The sequence below is a fragment of the Bipolaris zeicola genome, assembly GCF_000523435.1.
Source record: "Bipolaris zeicola 26-R-13 unplaced genomic scaffold scaffold_32, whole genome shotgun sequence".
In the NCBI taxonomy this organism is placed as follows: Eukaryota; Fungi; Ascomycota; class Dothideomycetes; order Pleosporales; family Pleosporaceae; genus Bipolaris; species Bipolaris zeicola.
Window position 1 is genome coordinate 80,369 of NW_006912081.1, and position 18,559 is coordinate 98,927.

General features: G+C 52.2%; 7 protein-coding genes across 7 annotated transcripts; 3 read left to right on the plus strand and 4 right to left on the minus strand.

The window, feature by feature from the left end:
* Nucleotides 1–1,222: 1,222 nt before the first annotated feature.
* COCCADRAFT_24266 (uncharacterized protein) lies at nt 1,223–2,672 on the plus strand (the record flags this gene model as incomplete). The annotated part of the gene is made up of 3 exons (XM_007711637.1): nt 1,223–1,475; nt 1,522–1,602; nt 1,651–2,672. 3 exons carry the CDS (start codon nt 1,223–1,225, stop codon nt 2,670–2,672), a joined length of 1,356 nt encoding a protein of 451 aa, XP_007709827.1.
* A 363-nt stretch (nt 2,673–3,035) lies between these two features.
* On the minus strand, nt 3,036–3,948 carry COCCADRAFT_34701 (uncharacterized protein; the record flags this gene model as incomplete). The annotated part of the gene is made up of 2 exons (XM_007711653.1): nt 3,036–3,725; nt 3,781–3,948. The coding sequence occupies 2 exons, from the start codon at nt 3,946–3,948 to the stop codon at nt 3,036–3,038; spliced, it is 858 nt and encodes a 285-aa protein (XP_007709843.1).
* Nucleotides 3,949–6,785: 2,837 nt separating this feature from the next.
* Nucleotides 6,786–9,645, plus strand: COCCADRAFT_89854 (copper radical oxidase; the record flags this gene model as incomplete). Its single annotated transcript, XM_007711685.1, has 3 exons — nt 6,786–7,215; nt 7,294–7,508; nt 7,555–9,645. 3 exons carry the CDS (start codon nt 6,786–6,788, stop codon nt 9,643–9,645), a joined length of 2,736 nt encoding a protein of 911 aa, XP_007709875.1.
* A 1,436-nt stretch (nt 9,646–11,081) lies between these two features.
* On the plus strand, nt 11,082–12,002 carry COCCADRAFT_89733 (uncharacterized protein; the record flags this gene model as incomplete). The annotated part of the gene is made up of 2 exons (XM_007711686.1): nt 11,082–11,177; nt 11,235–12,002. The coding sequence occupies 2 exons, from the start codon at nt 11,082–11,084 to the stop codon at nt 12,000–12,002; spliced, it is 864 nt and encodes a 287-aa protein (XP_007709876.1).
* A 250-nt stretch (nt 12,003–12,252) lies between these two features.
* COCCADRAFT_89839 (uncharacterized protein) lies at nt 12,253–13,038 on the minus strand (the record flags this gene model as incomplete). The annotated part of the gene is made up of 1 exon (XM_007711687.1): nt 12,253–13,038. One exon carries the CDS (start codon nt 13,036–13,038, stop codon nt 12,253–12,255), a length of 786 nt encoding a protein of 261 aa, XP_007709877.1.
* Nucleotides 13,039–13,552: 514 nt separating this feature from the next.
* Nucleotides 13,553–17,021, minus strand: COCCADRAFT_89666 (uncharacterized protein; the record flags this gene model as incomplete). The annotated part of the gene is made up of 2 exons (XM_007711688.1): nt 13,553–16,349; nt 16,399–17,021. The coding sequence occupies 2 exons, from the start codon at nt 17,019–17,021 to the stop codon at nt 13,553–13,555; spliced, it is 3,420 nt and encodes a 1,139-aa protein (XP_007709878.1).
* A 261-nt stretch (nt 17,022–17,282) lies between these two features.
* On the minus strand, nt 17,283–18,212 carry COCCADRAFT_34706 (uncharacterized protein; the record flags this gene model as incomplete). The annotated part of the gene is made up of 1 exon (XM_007711654.1): nt 17,283–18,212. One exon carries the CDS (start codon nt 18,210–18,212, stop codon nt 17,283–17,285), a length of 930 nt encoding a protein of 309 aa, XP_007709844.1.
* Nucleotides 18,213–18,559: the final 347 nt, after the last annotated feature.

An 18,559-nucleotide genomic window follows, 5' to 3' on the forward strand; every position in this document is an offset into this window, starting at 1 on the left:
GGATGATTTGTGTTCCATATCAGACCAAAGGGATATGGCGACCTTACATAGCTTGGGATGGAACTAGACTGGTTGTGGTCTGGGCGCTTTTTCCAACAACGAGTCGTTTTAATACTTATACCTGCGGTTCGATCTTCAACATGCATTTAACTTCGAATTATCGATACTGAAGTCTCACTCCTGACTTCGCTAGGCTGAGATGGTAAACTGTTGGTGACCGCCGAGTCAAGATGGTGAACCAAACCCCACGTCACCCTGATGACGTCGGAGATTTCTTTAGTCTTGCCGGTCCTTCATAGCGAAGGTCACGGTTCAGACTCCGACACTCGCTGGGTGCTAGGCCGATACTAGCACCAACACCGGCTGGAAAGCGGAGTTGCTTCTCCAGGAGTGCATACCAATATTTTGCACATGGTCCACTGCTCTCCACTATACACTTTCATCGACGATGTCTCTTCCATCACTCTGCAGGCTTTCTAATCACTAATCCAAGCACCACCCCTCACAACAATACAAACCTAGTTCTATAAATGTCGCCAGAAGAGAAGCCATGTGTGTACTACACGACCTGCACATGACCGTCTACCAAGTTTTGGCTTATTACGTACAGTCGAGTACTGCAGGCATCCGCGACGGACGGGAAACTATAGATATTTGGGTCAAGATCTGCAATTCTAGATCTGCAGATCGCAACTGCGGGACGCTGGACGTCAACCGTCTGTCAAGATACCCCACATCCGGCGTACTACTAGGCCAAGCGTTGCATTAGCGCTCGATCATGTTACTCCAAATGAACGGATCAAATTAAGCGATCATAGAAATCTTGGATAGCCGCTCTCCCGCTCCGGCAAAAGCTTAGGCGTTGATCGCGCGTAAGGGACAGTACTTGGATATTTATCCAGAAAAGGCCGGTTGTTCCTAATGCGGAGTTAAATTCACCAGCCACGTACGAAATTGTGCGTCCTTTTTCAATCTAATCAAAATCTAGCCGCAAAAGGTATATTGAACTGATCCTAATGGGAAGGTGTAGTGTAGGGATATGATTGATAGTCTCGAACTAACACCAAAGTTACCCAGAGAAAGCAAAGTGAGTATTTGAAATGACGAAAGTTTTGATATTGAGACCGGATACGTTTGGAGGATATGAGGCGAAAGAGCAGCGGGCTCAATTTAAAAGCATGGCGACGTTTCCATCATTTCTCTCATTGCATCGATAGCAAGAATGCGCTCCACGGTTCTACTTCTCCTCGCCACCCCCTCGGCGCTAGCTTTCCCATGGCTCAAACCCGAAGGTCTCGAGGCGCTACTGAAACATCCAGAAGCACGCGCTGAAATCGAGCGTAAGCTGCAAAGCCGAAATGCTGCTTCAGCAGAGCCTCGCCAACTTGTAGACACCCTCAAACCTATTCTGGACCCTCTACTAGGACTCATCCCAACATCCGACTCTGTGAAGGATTTGAAGAGGTTCCCTGAGGGTATGTATACTGTAGTTAGTTCACATGTGTTACTAACGAGTCCTAGCGGACTACCCTTTCCAACCTCCTGGCCCTACTGACCAGCGCGGTCCCTGTCCTGGCCTCAATACATTGGCAAATCATGGATGTAAGTTTTGTACTCAAACGTTACCTTTTAGTCAACTAACAAGTCTAGACATTCCACGAAATGGCATCGTGACAATCGCCCAAATCCAAGCCGGAACAGAAGCTCTCTTCAACATGGCCCCCGACCTAAGTGCACTCCTCGCTACTGGCGGAGCCCTCGACGGCGGCGACATCCTCTCCACCAAGATGAGCATCGGCGGACCCGACGCACGCGTAGGCGTCCTAAATGGAGCGCTCAACTCCCTCCTCGGCACCCCCTCAGGTATCGCAGGTCACGGCAAATTCAACGAAGGCGACGCCTCCGCCACCCGCCTCGACTTCTACCTCCAAGGCGACAACATCTCCTTCCAACCCTCCCTCTTCAAGCAACTCCACCAGCAAGCCCTCGCCCACGGCAACGGCACCTACAACACCGACGCCATAAAAGAGCACTTCAAAGCCCGCTACTTGGCCTCTCGCGCCGCAAACCCTCAATTCTACTTCAACGTCCCCTCCGCCGGCGTTGTAATGGGCGCCTACTACTTCATCCCGGGCTTCTTCTCAAACGGCACCCTCGCAAACGAAGCTTCCATCACGAGTTTCTACGGCGCAAAGCCTCGACAGCCTGCAAAGTGGGATGATCCGGAGCTAGAATACACAAGCGTGCCTGAGCGTATACCGGAGCAAGGATGGTACCGTCGCGCGACACCCATGACTGTCGTCGAGGCCGCAGCAGGTATCCTGGACGTCTATCTGTACGCTAGACCGGCGATCGGGGGCGCGGGCGCGGATCAAGCGTGGGTCGTGGGATCCGCGGTTTTACCTGACAATCCCCAGGCGCTCTCGTGCTTCCTTTACAATGCTGTGTATGCGAATTTCCCAAGCGAACTGTTTAATTCGGTGCTGCTGGTGCAGAGTGTGGTTAATTTCCTGAGTGGCGCGTTGGTGCCGGGTTATAAGGCGTTGGGGTGTCCCAAGGAGTTCCCCGATATGACTGGGTTTACTTCTGCGGGCTATGATGAGTGGGCAAAGGGGTACACGGGGGAGGCGAAGACAAAGGGCGTGGGGAGTGGGTGGTATAGGAAAGGGTGAGGATCGGTGGTGATTGTGCTCATGTAAATCTTGTGGCTGGTATAGTTCGAAGTGTCATTTCAATGTTCTGTTGTATGTCATTTGCTGGGCTCAACTGCCGCTTGCCGAGCATCTCGCTTCTACTTGCTACTACTGATTTTTTTTTGTCTGTGTCTACCGAGCCTAGCGGCTTGTCACACGGGATGTACAGATTTTCGAGTCGCTCCCCATCTGTCAAGAAAAAGACAGCAGCGGCTCGATACGAAGAAGCTAACCGAGTCAAGTCGAGCTTTTCCCTACACAGTATCTCATAAACACCAACCACTTCTATATTTGTTTTTTTCCAGTCATGTCGTGCAGCAAAGCTATCATGTCGATCCACTGTCATTCAACAACATCGATGCCGTATGCTCGATAGGGAAAATTCTCTAGACTGTGCCTCATCTCCACCACTCCATCCTCTGACATGAGGCGTCCATCTTCGCCAACCACAGGACCTCTCGCTTCGCCTTGAACAGGAGTTGCATAGTCGGGTACCTGATCATCAGCCTCTGTTCTCCCCATCAGGACATCCATCTCGCGTCCCTTGCAGACCCGTGCTAAGCCCGGATGTGGCACCCACACCACACGCATGCCAGCCCGTCGTGCAGCTTCAACCCCCGCGATCGAGTCTTCAAAGACGAGGCATTCGCGGGGGTCAAGCGCGCGCTCTCCACGCGCCGTGTTCGCAGCATTCAGCCGCCTGAGAGCAAGAAGGAAGATATCGGGCTCAGGCTTCTTCTTACTATCTGACATTTCTAGGTCGTCGCCAAATACCTGTAAAGCTGAGTCTTGGAATGCTCGCCCAATGCAAGCCAGATGTGATGTCTTCAGCGCAAACTTCTCACGCCCTGCGGAGCTAGCTAGCGACAGCAGTATAGGTGGCGTGGTCTGGAATTTCAGCTTTTGAAGGAGATCATCGATGCCAGCGAGCGTCTCGCTGTTCCTGAACAAATGTGTATGTGCTTTCTCTTTTAACGCCCATTCTGCTGGGGAAAGTGGTACCTGCGCCCAAGCGAGAAGACGATTCGTGCCCTGCATGGAAACCTGAGGAGCTGAAGATTGCTTTTGATTGTGGGGGGACCCTTACACGTGAGCCTCTGCTCTGCTGCGTGGCTTTAATGGCCCAGGGGTATTCGGGCCTTCCATATTCTCGCAGAATGTGGTTGTAAATGCTAGTGTAGATGTCCTCAGAGTTGATAAGGGTGCCGTCCACATCGAAGATGCACGCCCGAACAGGCGGTAAGGCCTGAGTCATGACTGGCTGTCAGAATCAAGGGCCTAATTAGAGGCTGCTGGATGTGGCGCAGATGTTGAGACTTGGAGGTGATTGAATCTGCCAGGCACTCTTCTACTGTGGTGGGTGGCCGCCCCCCAGTCTACCCCGCAGTGGCTAGCCGGGCTAGGCCTAACTCTCGTCGTACAGTGAACTTTGCTGAAGCCACGGCGGTCCCTGACACCACAGCCATCGAGATTTTGTTGAGGTATACACGTAACTTCAATCTCTACGCTTCGCTTACCTTGTGTCTACATCGCCAGTCACTGTCAAAGCGCCTGGAGTGGGCGGTGGAGGCTGAAAGGCTGGAAGGAATGGATATCAGGTGATACGAATGCCAGATAGGACATGTACTTATCCTCTTGGATGTATTATAGTACATAATAAGCGTATGTGGGGCAAACTGGTTATCTGCACAGGGTTCAAGGACCCGCTTATTCACCACGTACACAGTAAGGATACAAGGGTCCAGAATGAAGTGATAACGCTGAGGCAATGAACATGCTACCTTGGCAGTATGAACGTGACAACAAGGGATCTCGCAGAGCTGTCAACAACCTCTATCTGACGGGAAGACCCTAATGGGCGTAGTTAGAACGCGCACCGTCGTGTTGTTCAGCTAGTTCGGCCCTCATCAGGCCTCCAATGGCGTTACTTGCCTGAGGGCCTCGATTCAATTTTGATAGCAGTAAGTACTCACTGCAAACTAGTCTTTGCTCTAAATCGCTCAGGACGATTGGCGAGATGCAATGTTACCAGGGCGTGCTTGTTTATGTGGCCGGCACGTGGACAGCGCCTCTGCAAAAACTTATCCTCGTTTATACATGAGCTCCATTTGCTCATGACTCGACTGGGTAACAATTTTGGTTGAGCATGTTACTCGGCCGAGCATATGGCCGCGGAATTTGAATTTCCAAGGACTTTTTGGAAACAGAAGACTGTATCTAATCGTAGGGCAATGGAGGATTTGATATGCTCTGTATGGTTGCTAGTAGTGCTTGGAAGGATTTGCAGCTAGTTGCCTGGATCCTAGATACAGCACTGTCGCTGCGCAAGGCTGGTCTTGGCGCCCAATGCGTATGGGCAAGTTACTCGTGTGATAAGTCAAGAAGCCAGGAGATTGTGCAGAGATAATTCGAAAAAGGGGCGACGGTAAAGAGATGCCATTGGTTGGGAAAGGCCAAGAGTGCTCCTTTCTCGCGTCGCCGCTGCTTGGCAGCTGGGGTTATGCAGGGCAGTCGACGGCCTCGATAATGGTCGGAACTAAGTGTGCGAGGCGCTAATACTCTCCTGGGTCCGAAGGTGGTACACAAAACGGTGTGCGAGAAGCATGACTCGGGCCATCGTGGAACAAACGGCTTTGCAATGGATGACCTGGTGTGCTCCGGTGAATCTGGGGGCCTTGGACAGAAGGAGAGCTGAAAAGGTAGCGGCCCGCAGGCTTTGAGCATGCATGTGAAGGCAGCCAGGGTTCCCTAATCCTATTCTTGCGTGGTTTGGCGATGAAAAGAGGCGCGTAGGATACGTGACTGGCATGCACACATTTCCTCCCGCCAACTCAGCTGCTGGACGTGTAAAGTGGCGGCGACGTTGGACAGGGCTGAGCGAGGGTATACTCACAGTTGCCTTAGCCCCGGGTCACATGCCTCTACTACCCAGCCACAAGCCTACTACCACCAGACGGTCTCTCTTGGCCATTTTCACGAGGAGCCGTGTCTTTGCGCGCTAGTAAAGCCACATCTTTGCTGTCTGTTTCTACACTGGGCATCTGTTTAGCGCCAGTATAATATTATCTCACCAAGAATGCCTCGCGGGGCGGCTCGCATGAGCGACAGGGCCTTGCCGTGAGATTTGCAAGGGGGAACCATCTACTGCCTGTTTTGCCCAATGCTGACACGATTCCATATCTATCGACCCGCTGGTGTGCATCGGCCAAACCGCTCCAAATCGAGTGTGCTCAAGTGCCAAATTCATTGATGACGATGGATTTGGTGTTGCACCCAATGAATGCTGTGGGCTGTCGGGTCGGTGAAGCTAACGGAGCCCCAAAAGACCAGCGGTGCTAAACTTAGCCCACGTTTGCACCCTCGTGAGTATTCTTCCGTCAACACCACACTACATGCCGCGAACCCAACTCGGCCTCAGGCCTCGGATGCCGGACGTGTGCGCTGTCATGGCGCAACCTGGATCCTCACATGGGCCCCATGGAACCACACCACAGTCACTCACTTGCGGCCATTTGTTCACTCAGGCTACCACAAGCCCGCAGCCTGGAGTACTCCTCCACTGCTTACCCATCCACGACGAAAGAGGAAACTTCGTGAATAGATAAATTGATCCTTGACTTAGTTCTGTGCTTGATTGGCCGGGATAAGGCACGATACCCATCTGGCGAGAACCAGGCTGCGGGACGCACGCCCTAAGCGAGTAGCAACGAGATAGCGACACTCGGCCTCTTCCTATTCCGCTTTTCAGCCGTAATACGGGGACCATGACTATTGAATCGTTCCAGTTTTTTTCTAGCTGCTTCCTGCTCGCCCGCGCCGCCACAGCCATGCAGCTCACCCGTCGCCTAGCTAAACTACCGAAGCTGACTGACTAGGTTTTCGTCGTGTGGAAGTGACCGGATTAGGCGTACCATTGGCCAATGTCCCCATCTCGTCGCTGTCTGCCATTATGGGAAGCATATAAAGATATCGGCTGGGATGCCATCTGGAGTTCACAGGGCTCATCGACCGGGCGATCATTCCTGCCTGTCGAGCATTTTCTCAATACTGTCTTTCTCTGTCCTTCGGTTCTGCCATCGTTTCTCGCCTCACATGGCGCCCCCTCATGCTCTCAGGCTGTCCCACAGCCTGCTCCTGGCACTGTCTGTAGCATCTACAGTCAGCGCACAGGAGCCCAAGGTCGGATGGCACGCTGAAGGCTGCTACACCGACTCCGTCCAAGCAAGGTCGCTGTCGGCACCCTATGGAGTAACTGGTGGCATGACGAACCAGAAATGCAGAGATGCATGCCGAACAGCATTTTTCACCTATGCTGGTACCGAGTATGCGGGAGAATGCTTCTGCGACAACCAATTGCGGAATCAGGGCCGACCGGCTCCCGACGGTAACACCGGATGCAACATGGCCTGCAACGGGAATCAAACCGAAATATGCGGAGGTCCTGACCGATTGACCTTGTGGAGGTTCTACACGGGCAACGAAGTCAGCTCCTCGTCTGCTGTTTCCAGTGCTCCAGTTTCCAGTCCGGCCGCTTCCAGTGCTGCCGCTTCCACTACTAATGTTCCCGCTACTACCACCACACCTACGACTACAGCTCAAGCCAGCACGTCCAGCGCCCCACCAGCTGCCACCGGTCTTCCTCAAGGCTTCCAATACAAGGGTTGCTATGTTGATGGACCTGGATACCGTATTCTCAACAACCAACAGCCCGATGATCAGCAAATGACCGTTGCATCATGCACCAGGAAATGTGCCCAGGCCGGTTTCGAGATCGCCGCCATGGAGTATAGCTACCAGTGTTTCTGTGATAACTTTGTGAGTATTCCCGACACCCTTTGTAATCAGATGCTAACTTGACCAGGTCAGGATGGGAGGCGCACCGGCTCAGTCCGAGTCCGAATGCAACACCAAATGCGCAGGAAATCAAGCCGAGACATGTGGAGGTCCTAACAGGATGAGCATCTATTCCACCCAGAACCCCCTCAAGGTCTATCAGCAACCAAAGCCTGTCCAGACTGTGGGTGGCTGGAAGTACCAAGGCTGCATCACTGATATCGGTGGCCAAGTGTTCCCATGGAAGTCTGTCAATGAGACTGGCAACTCACCAGAATGGTGTCTTAGCAAGTGTCAAGAATTCGGCTTCATGCATGCTGGATTGGAGTATGGCCAGGAATGCTTCTGTGGTGATTTGGATGGCATCGAGAAAGCCGGTTCCAAGCCCGCCCCTGAGTCAGAATGTAACATGTCATGCCCCGGTCAACCTGAGGCAATCTGCGGCCAGGGTAACCGTCTGTCCCATTACAAGTGGGAGGGTGCTGATCCACTGTACGTGTGGAACTACCCCAAAGGCAACGCGGCTGGACGTTATGAGTTCTTGGTCGGTGGTCCAATCATTCCATTGATTTCGCAGCCCGCGGTCAACGGAAAGATTTCTCTTCTCGAGAAGTACGGAACTGGAGAGCCCAACTCAACCGGTGCTTACGAGCTCGACCCTTCCATTGGAGGTGACATCTTCCACGCCTTCCGCGAGTTGACCGGTATCAAGACCGACATCTTTTGCGCTGCTGGTTTGACTCTGCCTGATCGTGCTGGTCGCCAGATTAACATTGGTGGCTGGTCGACTGATTCCTTGTTCGGTGTCCGCATGTACACGCCAGACGGCACGCTTGGCGTCAACGGTACCAACAACTGGCAAGAGGATGTGAACACTGTGAAGCTGCAACAGGGTCGCTGGTATCCTACCGGTCTCCTTATGGCTAACGGCTCAATGCTTATCGTCGGTGGCCAGGACGGCTCTAACGGTCCCCCCGTGCCAAACATGGAGATCCTGCCCAAGGCTGGAGCAGTCAAGCACGCACAGTACCTGCAAGACACTGACCCATACAACCTGTACCCCTTCCTTGTCGTACTGCCATCCGGTGGTATCTTCATCCAGTACTACAACGAAGCACGCATCCTGGACGAGGTCACTCTCGACACCAAGACCATTCTGCCCAAGGTTCCCGCTGCTGTCACCGACCCTACCGGAGGCCGAACCTACCCATACGAGGGTACTCAAGTTCTTCTTCCACAGTACTACCCTTACACCGATCCTCTTGAGGTTCTCATCTGTGGTGGCGCTGCGAAGAACCCGCGCTATGGACTTGACAACTGCGTCAGCATGGCACCAGATGTTGCCCAACCCAAGTGGACAATTGAGCGTATGCCATCCCGTCGTGTCATGTCCTGCATGGCAACTCTCCCAGATGGCACTTTCTTGATCCTGAACGGCGCCGAGATTGGTGAAGCTGGTTTTGGTCTCGCTGAAAACCCCAACATGAACGCCGTCTTGTACGACTCCAGGAAGCCCAAGCACCAACGCATGAGCGTCATGGCCAACACCACCATTGCGCGCCTTTACCACTCCGAGGCTGTAGTAATGGACGATGGAAGAGTCCTTGTGTCTGGCTCAGACCCGCAGGACAATGTGCACCCCCAGGAGCACCGACTGGAGGTCTTCCTTCCCCCATACCTGCTCTCTGGAATCGCGCAGCCAACCTTTACTCTTGCTCAGAATGACTGGAACTGGGAGGCCACCTACTCTTTCACTGTCACATCTAGCGCAGGTGGACCCATCAAGGTGTCGCTTATGGGAGCCGAGTCCAGCACGCACGGTAGCTCCATGGGTGCCCGTATCCTCTTCCCTCAAGTTACATGCTCAGGAAACACTTGCTCCGTCAAGGCGCCCAAGGGACCATACATTGCACCCGTCGGCTGGTATCGTATGTTCGTCCTTGCGGGCGACATTCCTTCGCACGCCAAATGGATCCGACTCGGTGGTGATCCTGCCGGGCTAGGAAACTGGCCCGATGTTCCGGCTTTCAGGCCATTGCCCGGTGTAGGACCCGTTCGTGCAGCGAATGCCCCTACGACCAGGTCAGAGCCCGTTGTGGCTCGCAGCTTCCGTGGTTGAAGCAACTGATGGATGACAGCCGTCCCCTAATGACCTTTCGCCCATCTTACTCCTTTATGTGTAGTCCCTACTAGGAGGACCGCAGTTGCTTGACTGCACTTAGTCATAATTGTAATTTCATGTAACGACCTCATCATCGAATATCCCTGTTTGCCTCGTGTGTCCCAAGTGAAGAGTGAATTCATCTTGTTTGAAGTGACGACCAACTTTGGTGCCTGTTTGATTGAAGCAGCCCACGTTGATTTGTAGAGGCAGCGAATCGTGGCGACCCACGTATTTGTTGAAAACGGCGCAGCGCTCTTTGGTTGTGCGATAGGGAAAAGCAAAGTGTGCTGGTTTGTGCTGGCTATCGAGGCAGCGATTTCTGGAGGTAAGGAGTGAGCATAACGGATGGGCGATTGAGATTACAATTGCCGTTGAAGTAGAGAATCTCGATAGGAAGTTTTGGAGACGGTGGAATAAACAAAGCAAACGATGCGTGTCACTGTGGGCTGAGGATAGTAAGTAGTAAGGGTTCGCAGTCTTGGCGCAGGGTCGCAGTTGTCCAATTTGTTCAAACTACAACAGTCAAGACGGCTTCTTACATAGCTATTTATACTCTGACCGATGAACAGCTCACGCGTGGCCGTCTCACGTAAATGTTTTGCCTCAGCTATTACTCACAGCAGCCACTGAGGGTCAGCGGGGTCATCGGCAAATCACAGCCGCAGGTAGTTGTGGCCTTACGTACGCCCATCATCCTCTCTCCCAAACTTCATTCGACCCACAGGCCTATGTGTCTCATCCTGCAGGAACTTCTCATGCAGAAACTACGAAGTGAAGAACCCTCTTGAAGTAACGACCATAATAAAACTAACGATTAACACTACGCCCCGCCATGGACAGGTCTACTGCAAAAGCAAACCACACCCGACTCGACTTGCGTTATCATCTCAATATGCCAAACTTTTCCACCAACCCCGAAGGCGTCTGCAAGTGATCAGATTGACTATTCCTAATAGATGCAGAGATGTGGAAAACTCCGTCAAGCTATATGAACAACCGGTATGATTGGATGGGGCGCCTGAAGAATGCCAACCTGAAAGAACACAGTGCCCATCCTTCACCTTCCCGTCGTCGGAGAACTGGCCCTTTGAGAGACATTCAAATCATGCCACTAGAAAGCTTAAAACCAGCATTCGGCCGGTGTGTCTTGTATCTTCTCCACCGATAACCATAATGTCGCCGTCAAATGACGCGCAGGAAGCGACTCCACATGCCCATAGCGACCCTACAGCTGAAGAGGCTAGCAGCTCCGAACCATCGCTCGAAATCGACGTGGGTCCCGTCCAACGCGTTGATCCTGAGATATCTTGTCTGACAAATAGGTGCCGTGGCAGAGCGAGCAAAGCGACGAACGCGACTCTGCCTTTGGCGACAGTCAATCATCCTACACAATGTCTGCCACGTCGTCTGTATTCAACTTTCGCTACGAGAATGGCAGGAGGTACCATGCTTACGCAGAGGGCATGTACCCAGTGCCAAACGACGAGGTCAGCCCCACGTTGCCGTCACTCAGATAGACTAGTTGCTTACACCATTTCTACCAGACCGAGGCAGATAGACTTGATCTCCAACACCACGCCTTTCGCCTTACACTCGACGGAAAACTTTATCGAGCACCCATTCCAAAAGATGTCCAAAATGTCCTGGACGTAGGGTGTGGCACTGGCATATGGGCTATTGAGTTCGCAGACGAGCACCCATCTGCTCGTGTCCTGGGCACAGATCTCAGTCCCATCCAGCCCGAACAAGTCCCACCAAACTGTGAATTCCTAATCGATGATTGCGAAAAAGAATGGATCTTCCACGATAAATTCGACTACATCCACTCGCGCGCCTTGGTAGCAGCCGTCAAAAACTGGCCCCGTTTCTTCGAACAAGCCCATGCCAACCTCAAACCCGGAGGCTACCTAGAGTGTCAAGACGTGGCTTTCCCAATCCGGTGCATGGATCCTAATGTGACTGCTGAGGACTCACCGCTGATACGCTGGTCCGAGTATTTCATCGAGGCTGCACAGAAGATTGGCCTTGATGGCACGGGTCCCCGCCATTTTACACCCCAGCTGCGTAATGCGGGGTTCACGGATATCAACGTTAAGATGTACAAGTGGCCAGTAGGCAAATGGGCAAAAGGCGCGAGATTCAAGTTGCTAGGCCGCTTTGTATATGAAGACCTTATGGACTGGCTGCCCAGCAGTTCACTCGGTCTATTTACACGAGTACTAAAGTGGTCTAGAGAAGAAGTCGAAGTTTTCCTCGCCGATTGCCGGCAGGAAGCAAAGCGAAAAGACCGACATTACTATGCTGACGTGTAAGTCATCACTCACTCTAGTTCGTAGTTACACTAACTCCTTAGCTTCTTCTGGCACGCACGCAAACCCAACGCAGACCAATCCACCCACACAAACGACGTAGTCCACGAAGAAGAAGCCATCCACCGCGACGAAGCAGACCAACCCCAAGACCCCTCAAGCGTAGCTCATCCAGCTGCCTCTAATGACACCAAAGAAACCTAATACCCCATCAAGTGGCATCTAAAGCCCCATCCCATACCCTCCTCCATACCTACCCCCTCCCCAAAAACCGTTCAACATACACATCCCCCTCCCCCCTCTCCACCCACCTCCCCCCCTTCCACGTCATCTTCTCCATCCACCCCGTCGGCTTCCCACCATACTCGCCAAACTCCTCTTCATTGGGGAAAAGCCGCTTCCAAGCTGCTGGCGCGCCTTCGTGGTCGTCTGGGAGGAGGGCGCAGGGGAAGGGGATGGGGTCCCAGGGGATGGGTGGTTCGTTTGTTACGTGGAGGTGGGGGTGAAGGGGGGGTTGCTTGGGGTTGAGGTTGGGAGGGGGCATGGTTGCAGTGGTGGTTGTGGTGGGGGAAGGGGGGTTTGATGCGGAAAGGAGGGGCGGTTGGGTGCGGGATGATTGCCTTGTTGCTTTTGGAGGCGATTTTGGGTTGAGGGTTGAAGAGGGAGGTTTGCGGGGCATGGGATGGGCGTGGTTGGGTTGTGATGGACCTTGTTGTTGTTGTTCTGACGAAGAACCTTCATTCTTCTCCCTGGAAAAAAATCGCACCCTCATGGTGATTTTCCGGCGTCTCCCTTCTCCCTTCTCTTGCTCTTCACCTCGCTCACCTTCACTTCCCTCTTCCTTCTTCTTCTTCTTCCCATCCTTCCCTTCACCCTCGTCCCCACTATCCCTCTTCCTCTTCCCACACCCCATCACCTCTACCCCCTCACCCAAATACATACTCACCCTCGCTTCAAACCTCGCATTCATCTCCGCAATCGAGGGAATCCCGCTCGCGCTCTGCCATTGATTTTCCACAGTGGACTCTCTATTTGCCATGTTGAATCTTCAAGCAAACTTAGTCTACGATCCAAATAGAGGCTTGAGATGGTTAGCTTCGTTGTCAAGCTAATAACTTTCGAAGAGGAGAATTTTTGTTTTGGAGTGCGCAGCTTCGGTGTTGTTTTTATGGTGAAAGGGGGGACTGATTTGTGTCGATGGGTCGGGGGCAGAATTGGATAATTGGATGGTGAACCGTGGTTGGGGGTGTTGGGATAACGTGGGTTAGGATTAGAGATGGATGATTTCTTGTGGAGTCTGGAGTGTCGGGGGGCGAGTGGGAGGTGTGCTGAATCAAATGATGTTTTCTGCATGGTGATGCTGTGTTGGAAATGACTGGCCTACCGTAGTTGAGTGTTGTTTTTGATATCTGCACAGTGACTATGCAGCAAAGAACGTGTGAAGACTGATATAATTACAACGACGATAACTATGCTACACAAACTATACTCACATTCTCTGTCACTGCCTCAAGCGAATATTAAACATTACAAGTTCCACTAACTCCACAACCTCACTCCACATCCCCATCCCCCATCGCCTCACCACTCTCTCCCAAGCGAAGCCTCAACATCCTCTCATGCTCCGCCACCTCCTGCATCTTGAAATTTGAAATAAGATCCATAGTGCTGCGTCTCACGCTAGCCATACTCTTCTTCTCACTCGTAGCGTCATCGCCGCCCCTCATATTACAGCTCATGTGGCTCACTGGACTGGGGTTGCGTAAGTGCCTTCCAGTATGGCTGCGCATGATGGAAGAGTGGAGAGACATGTGTTTACTATCGAAAGACAGACGAGCGGGGGCACCACAGTCCGCTGTTGTGGTGTTTGCACCGGTGCTTGGGCGGGGGTAGTCGTCGACGCAGTTTTTGTAGTAGACTGACCAGCCACGGGCAAGGTCGTGGAGGTGATCGTAATTGGCATCACCGCCTCGGAGCGAGAGCTCACTGAGGTTAGGTGCAGACGAGTTGCGGCGCGGACGGAGCCTTGCCATAGTCTCATCAACAACGAGTTTGTCCTTGCCCTTGGCGGTGTTCATTGGCGTTTGATCTGGAGTAACAAACTCCTCACGATCGTCCCGTGCGCCACTGTTATTTTCTTCAACAAAATCGCCTGCCCACACTTCAGGTAACAGCTCAAGTTCAGGATGTTCTAAAATACCACCAGACGCGATCGAGCTGCGATGGCCGCGACCATGCCTCCTGAACTCCGTGCTCTGACTCTTGAACATCTTACTATAGTTCCTCATGAGTGCCTTACCAAACGTCATAGAGCTGCTTCTTGCCATGCGCATGCTGCCAAGTTTCTTCTTCTTTTTCTTTTCGCCAGGCAGGAGTGGAGTCGAGGGTCTTCGCTGCGTTGGATCGACCAGGTCCTCGTCATCAATTGGAGCCGTAGACTTTATCGCTGCTTCGAGTGCAAAGTCGCGCGGCTGGACATCATCTACTTTACCAGCAGACCCGGTTCGTTCCTCGCGTGTGTGAGAAGGATATCGGCCCCATGCACCAACAATATCCACATCGTCGCCTTGTCGGTTGTAGGCATCCGCTACTGCTTTTCCTACCTCAGAATCGTCTCCACTTGCCAGGGCGCGACGCCGAAAGATCGAGGTTGATGGTCTGTCTCCATCATCACCACCGGGTGTAGGTGTATGCAATGTGGATAGACGCCTGTTTGAGTCCTCAGGCCTTATAGAAACATCTGCGTCATCAACGCTGATTTGTCTGGTGGAAACACTCCCACTGCGTTCCCTAAAAGGACTAGACTGTACAGCGAGATCCTTGTTCTTGGGGAGAAACAGAGATGCTTTCTCTTCTTGATGAGCTTGTAATGCACGATCCCAAACTTGGTTCGCGCCCTTGTTCTTGCCGAGGGCTTGTTGTTCCGCACGCAAACTCACCAGGGATTGCGATTGTCGGCGCTCTCGATCAGCAGGCATGTCTAGTGTATCAAAAGGACCATCTCCGCCAACAATTGGCTGTCCAGGGGAATTACTCGCCTCGCTTTGGCTCCGCAAGCTGAGTCTCTTGGGTTTCAAGAATTTGATTAGCGAGGATGAATGTGTGAGCTTCTTTTTGGTAGCAGGAGGACTGAACTCTTCCCGAAATTTGGAAACCTTGGTATCAGCAACACTGTTATTACGTGCTAGAGGTGCTCTCGGTGGAGTACATGGGGTTTCCGTTCTATAGCTCTGTGAGACCTTCAGATTGGTGAGGCCATGTCGCTGTTTTGGCTTTGGCGTCTCTTCGTTATCCGTCGGGAAGGATGCCGAACGTCTAGCCCTGCGCAGATCTGAGGTAGAGATACTGAAGGGTTGATTTTCAGTACCAGTCCGGGATAGGTTGACCATAGATCCACCAAAGCTGCCAGGCGGGCTCTGTGGTCTACTTGAGTATATAGAAGACGCAAAATCAGGCTGAATGTTTGCATCGCTAGGGACGACATTTCCCCATCCAGCCGGAATCTTGTAGCTTGCTATGCCAGAGCTCGATGTCTGCCGACGATGACGAGGCAGCTGCTGGTTTTGTTCTGAAAAGTAGTTTGAATTGGCAGAGCTATGTTCATGCAACTCGTAAGGCGATCCAGGTACTTCCAAGGTGCCTGCAAGCTTGTCCCAGGAGAGCAATGATCCCGAGCGTAGATGGTGAGAAATACGCATGCTTTGCAGATGAACCGAATGGTGTGAACCATCATCATCTACTTCCTCACACGGAGATCTCTCGAGACGGACAACGGTAGCAGAAGAAGATATCTCACGCAGAGTGCCTTGAATCGACATGGACGGTCTAGGGGTGGCGATTGAGGTTGGCTGTTGAACGCGAATCTCTACCATGCGAGCCACAGAAGATGTGACCATATCATATTTGCAGTTAGGAGCTACTGAGGAATCACTGTTCCGGCGTCGATGATGTACCTGTTTGTGTTTTGGGGTTCGGCAGACATGCAAGTCGTTGTCGAACATTATAGGACTGCCGTCACGCGGAGGAACGGGAAAGCGTGATAACCGAAGACTCTCAGTCATGACCTCCGACCAGGGCTTACCAGTTGTATCATTGTTTGAAAGACCTGGTAATCGTAATGGAGAGATTGGCGGGGGCTTTGGCAAGCTCATTGACTCTGCCGAGTACGAGCGCTTCAGCTTGCCTCTTCTCTCATCGAATGTATCTGATGCTAGGATAGGTGTTCTGGACACTAGGTTGAATGTATTGAATAGTGAGACTGCCTGCGTGTCTGTGATATCATATGGGCGAAGGTCTTGCTGAGGCTCACAACTGGCGCAGCCGTTTGTGCATGACTCTGGTGTCGTTTTCCTGAGAATGTGAGTATCGACCAACAAACTCATAATCATCTTCAAATCACCTTCCAGGCGAGGCAACCCAGTCAACGCTATGAATACTAGGTCGTTTGTTAGGTGATCTTTTGCCAACATTTCTGGCAACGTCGTCCAACACTTGGGCATCCGAGTCATAGCCTCCTTCGTGAGCTTTTTTGTTGCTAAGAAGATTATTGCGCAAGTCCTGTTTGGTAATCTGGAGTTGTTGCTTTGGCCCCCTTTTCTGAAGCTTGATCACAGTGTCAGGTGTGGACTTTGGAGTGGTTTCGTTCGCGTCAGAGTGATGTGTTGGAGTAGAGGGTGTCTTTTTGTGAAAGTCTTTGGAGAATTTCTTCTTGATCATAGAACGCATGCTTTTCACCTTGTGAAGTGAGCGCATACTGTCGATTGAAGGGCGACTGAAACGTACAGGACCTGCCTGCAGAGGTGTATCGCGATCTTCATCACAGTGTTCAGCATGCTGAAAGATTTCTCTGAGCTCGTGGAGATCTCCGGAACAGGTGCTCGTAAACTGCGAGTTTGGTGAGCTGGTTTGTTCGGGTAAAAGACGCTGTTTTGCGGGTGCAAGTTGGCTGAGGCGGACGTTGGGCAGCTCGGGTGAGTTCGATCGTTCGCCCTCTTCTGTTATGCAGCACAGCTTGGAAGCCATGGTGTGGATGTGAGAGGACAAGCAGATGGATTAGGCAAAGAGGTTTGCTGTTTGTTGACAGGTAGGGCCTTCTTCCACATGGAGTGCCTGCCCATGTTTTGGACGAGGAAAGCCGGAGGGCAACGACACAATAGAAGCAGCAGCAATTGCGATGATCAAATGACTGACGAATCCCGAAAACTCAGAGGAAGAGGCACTCTTACAAATGGGCAACATGTATTGCATGCTGAAAAGTATCGGGGATGTCGCGAGGTTAAGCGTTCAGCTCATCATCTTCTTACCACTTGCATCCTCACTGTATAGCTCCTGGTCTTTAATCCAAGCCGCCACGCTCTCAGTGCACAGTTCTGACACAATATCCCATCTACCTTGCTTGGCAGCATTCCTCACTCGCGTTGAGCTGATCCCAACACCTTCTTCAGCCTCGACCATTTCTATGTTGTTGCTCCATGCGGGCTGGAAGCCGGCTGCTTCTCGCTTTCCGTCTTTCAGGTCTTGCAGGTACTTGGCTTGCTCCTGAGTTGAGCCAAACTCACGCGACGACTCGTCGTTCGCATCGGTTGGTCGTTGGGTCACGCGCAGCTTGTGACCAGCAGCGAAAAAGGGCTCAAGGGCCGAAAGCGGTGGATCGTGCTTGGGATAGTACTTTGGGTTGCAGAAGCGGATCAGCGTGTCATAGCCGACAAGATGTACATGCCTCGGATTCGAAGTATAGAAAGGTGGCGTAGCTTGGGCGATGGCTGCGGACTTGTCACTGTAGTAGGGCTCTTTGGTAAGACCAATATCTATTGATAGATTGGCCACATCAGCATTCGAAGAGCATGTTCCCTTCTTGAGGCTCTGCGACAAGTCTTCAGCGAGTGCCGTCATCAAGGCGATGCGCTGCACAAAGCTTGCAGGGCTAGGCGCCTTGTCTGCATTGTGTGTGCTAAAGAGCAGTAGCAGTCTATAGGGGCTCTGCTCCAATGGTGCCGAATTCTTCAGAGCCGACGATGCGAGAGTGAAATGTGCAAGGGACGGCGGGTTGAAGGAAGAGTCGAGGATGTAGAGGGTCTGTGGCTGCGTCGGTGTGTCGTTCACTGTGCGCACAACACGAAACTTGGCGGGCGACGAAGTAAACGAATGCAGCGCAGACTCGAGATCAGGTAGCAGAGATCTGAGTGAAGCTATGCGCGAAACCATATCGGCCATTGCTGCTTGTTGCGAAGCTCAATGCGTGGAGGGGTAATTGTCTTCTTGCTCTGTACGTCATACGCGTAGGACGGTAACCCTTGCTGAGCAAATTGCGGGGACATGCCGCCTTGAATACCGGGATGAGGGCAGTGAAGAGAGTCACGCAGAGAGATGCACAAACACATATTACAATAAAATTCATGGAATCTATTTCCGCACACATATACACATAGCATGCGGGGCATCTTTCTATATGAATACCCTAGACGAGGAAAATATGCTCTAAAAAGCTTTCTTTGCTCATGATGACCCCGTACATCAATCCATCAATCCGTTGACAAGTCAACCGATCCAACTGCCTAATC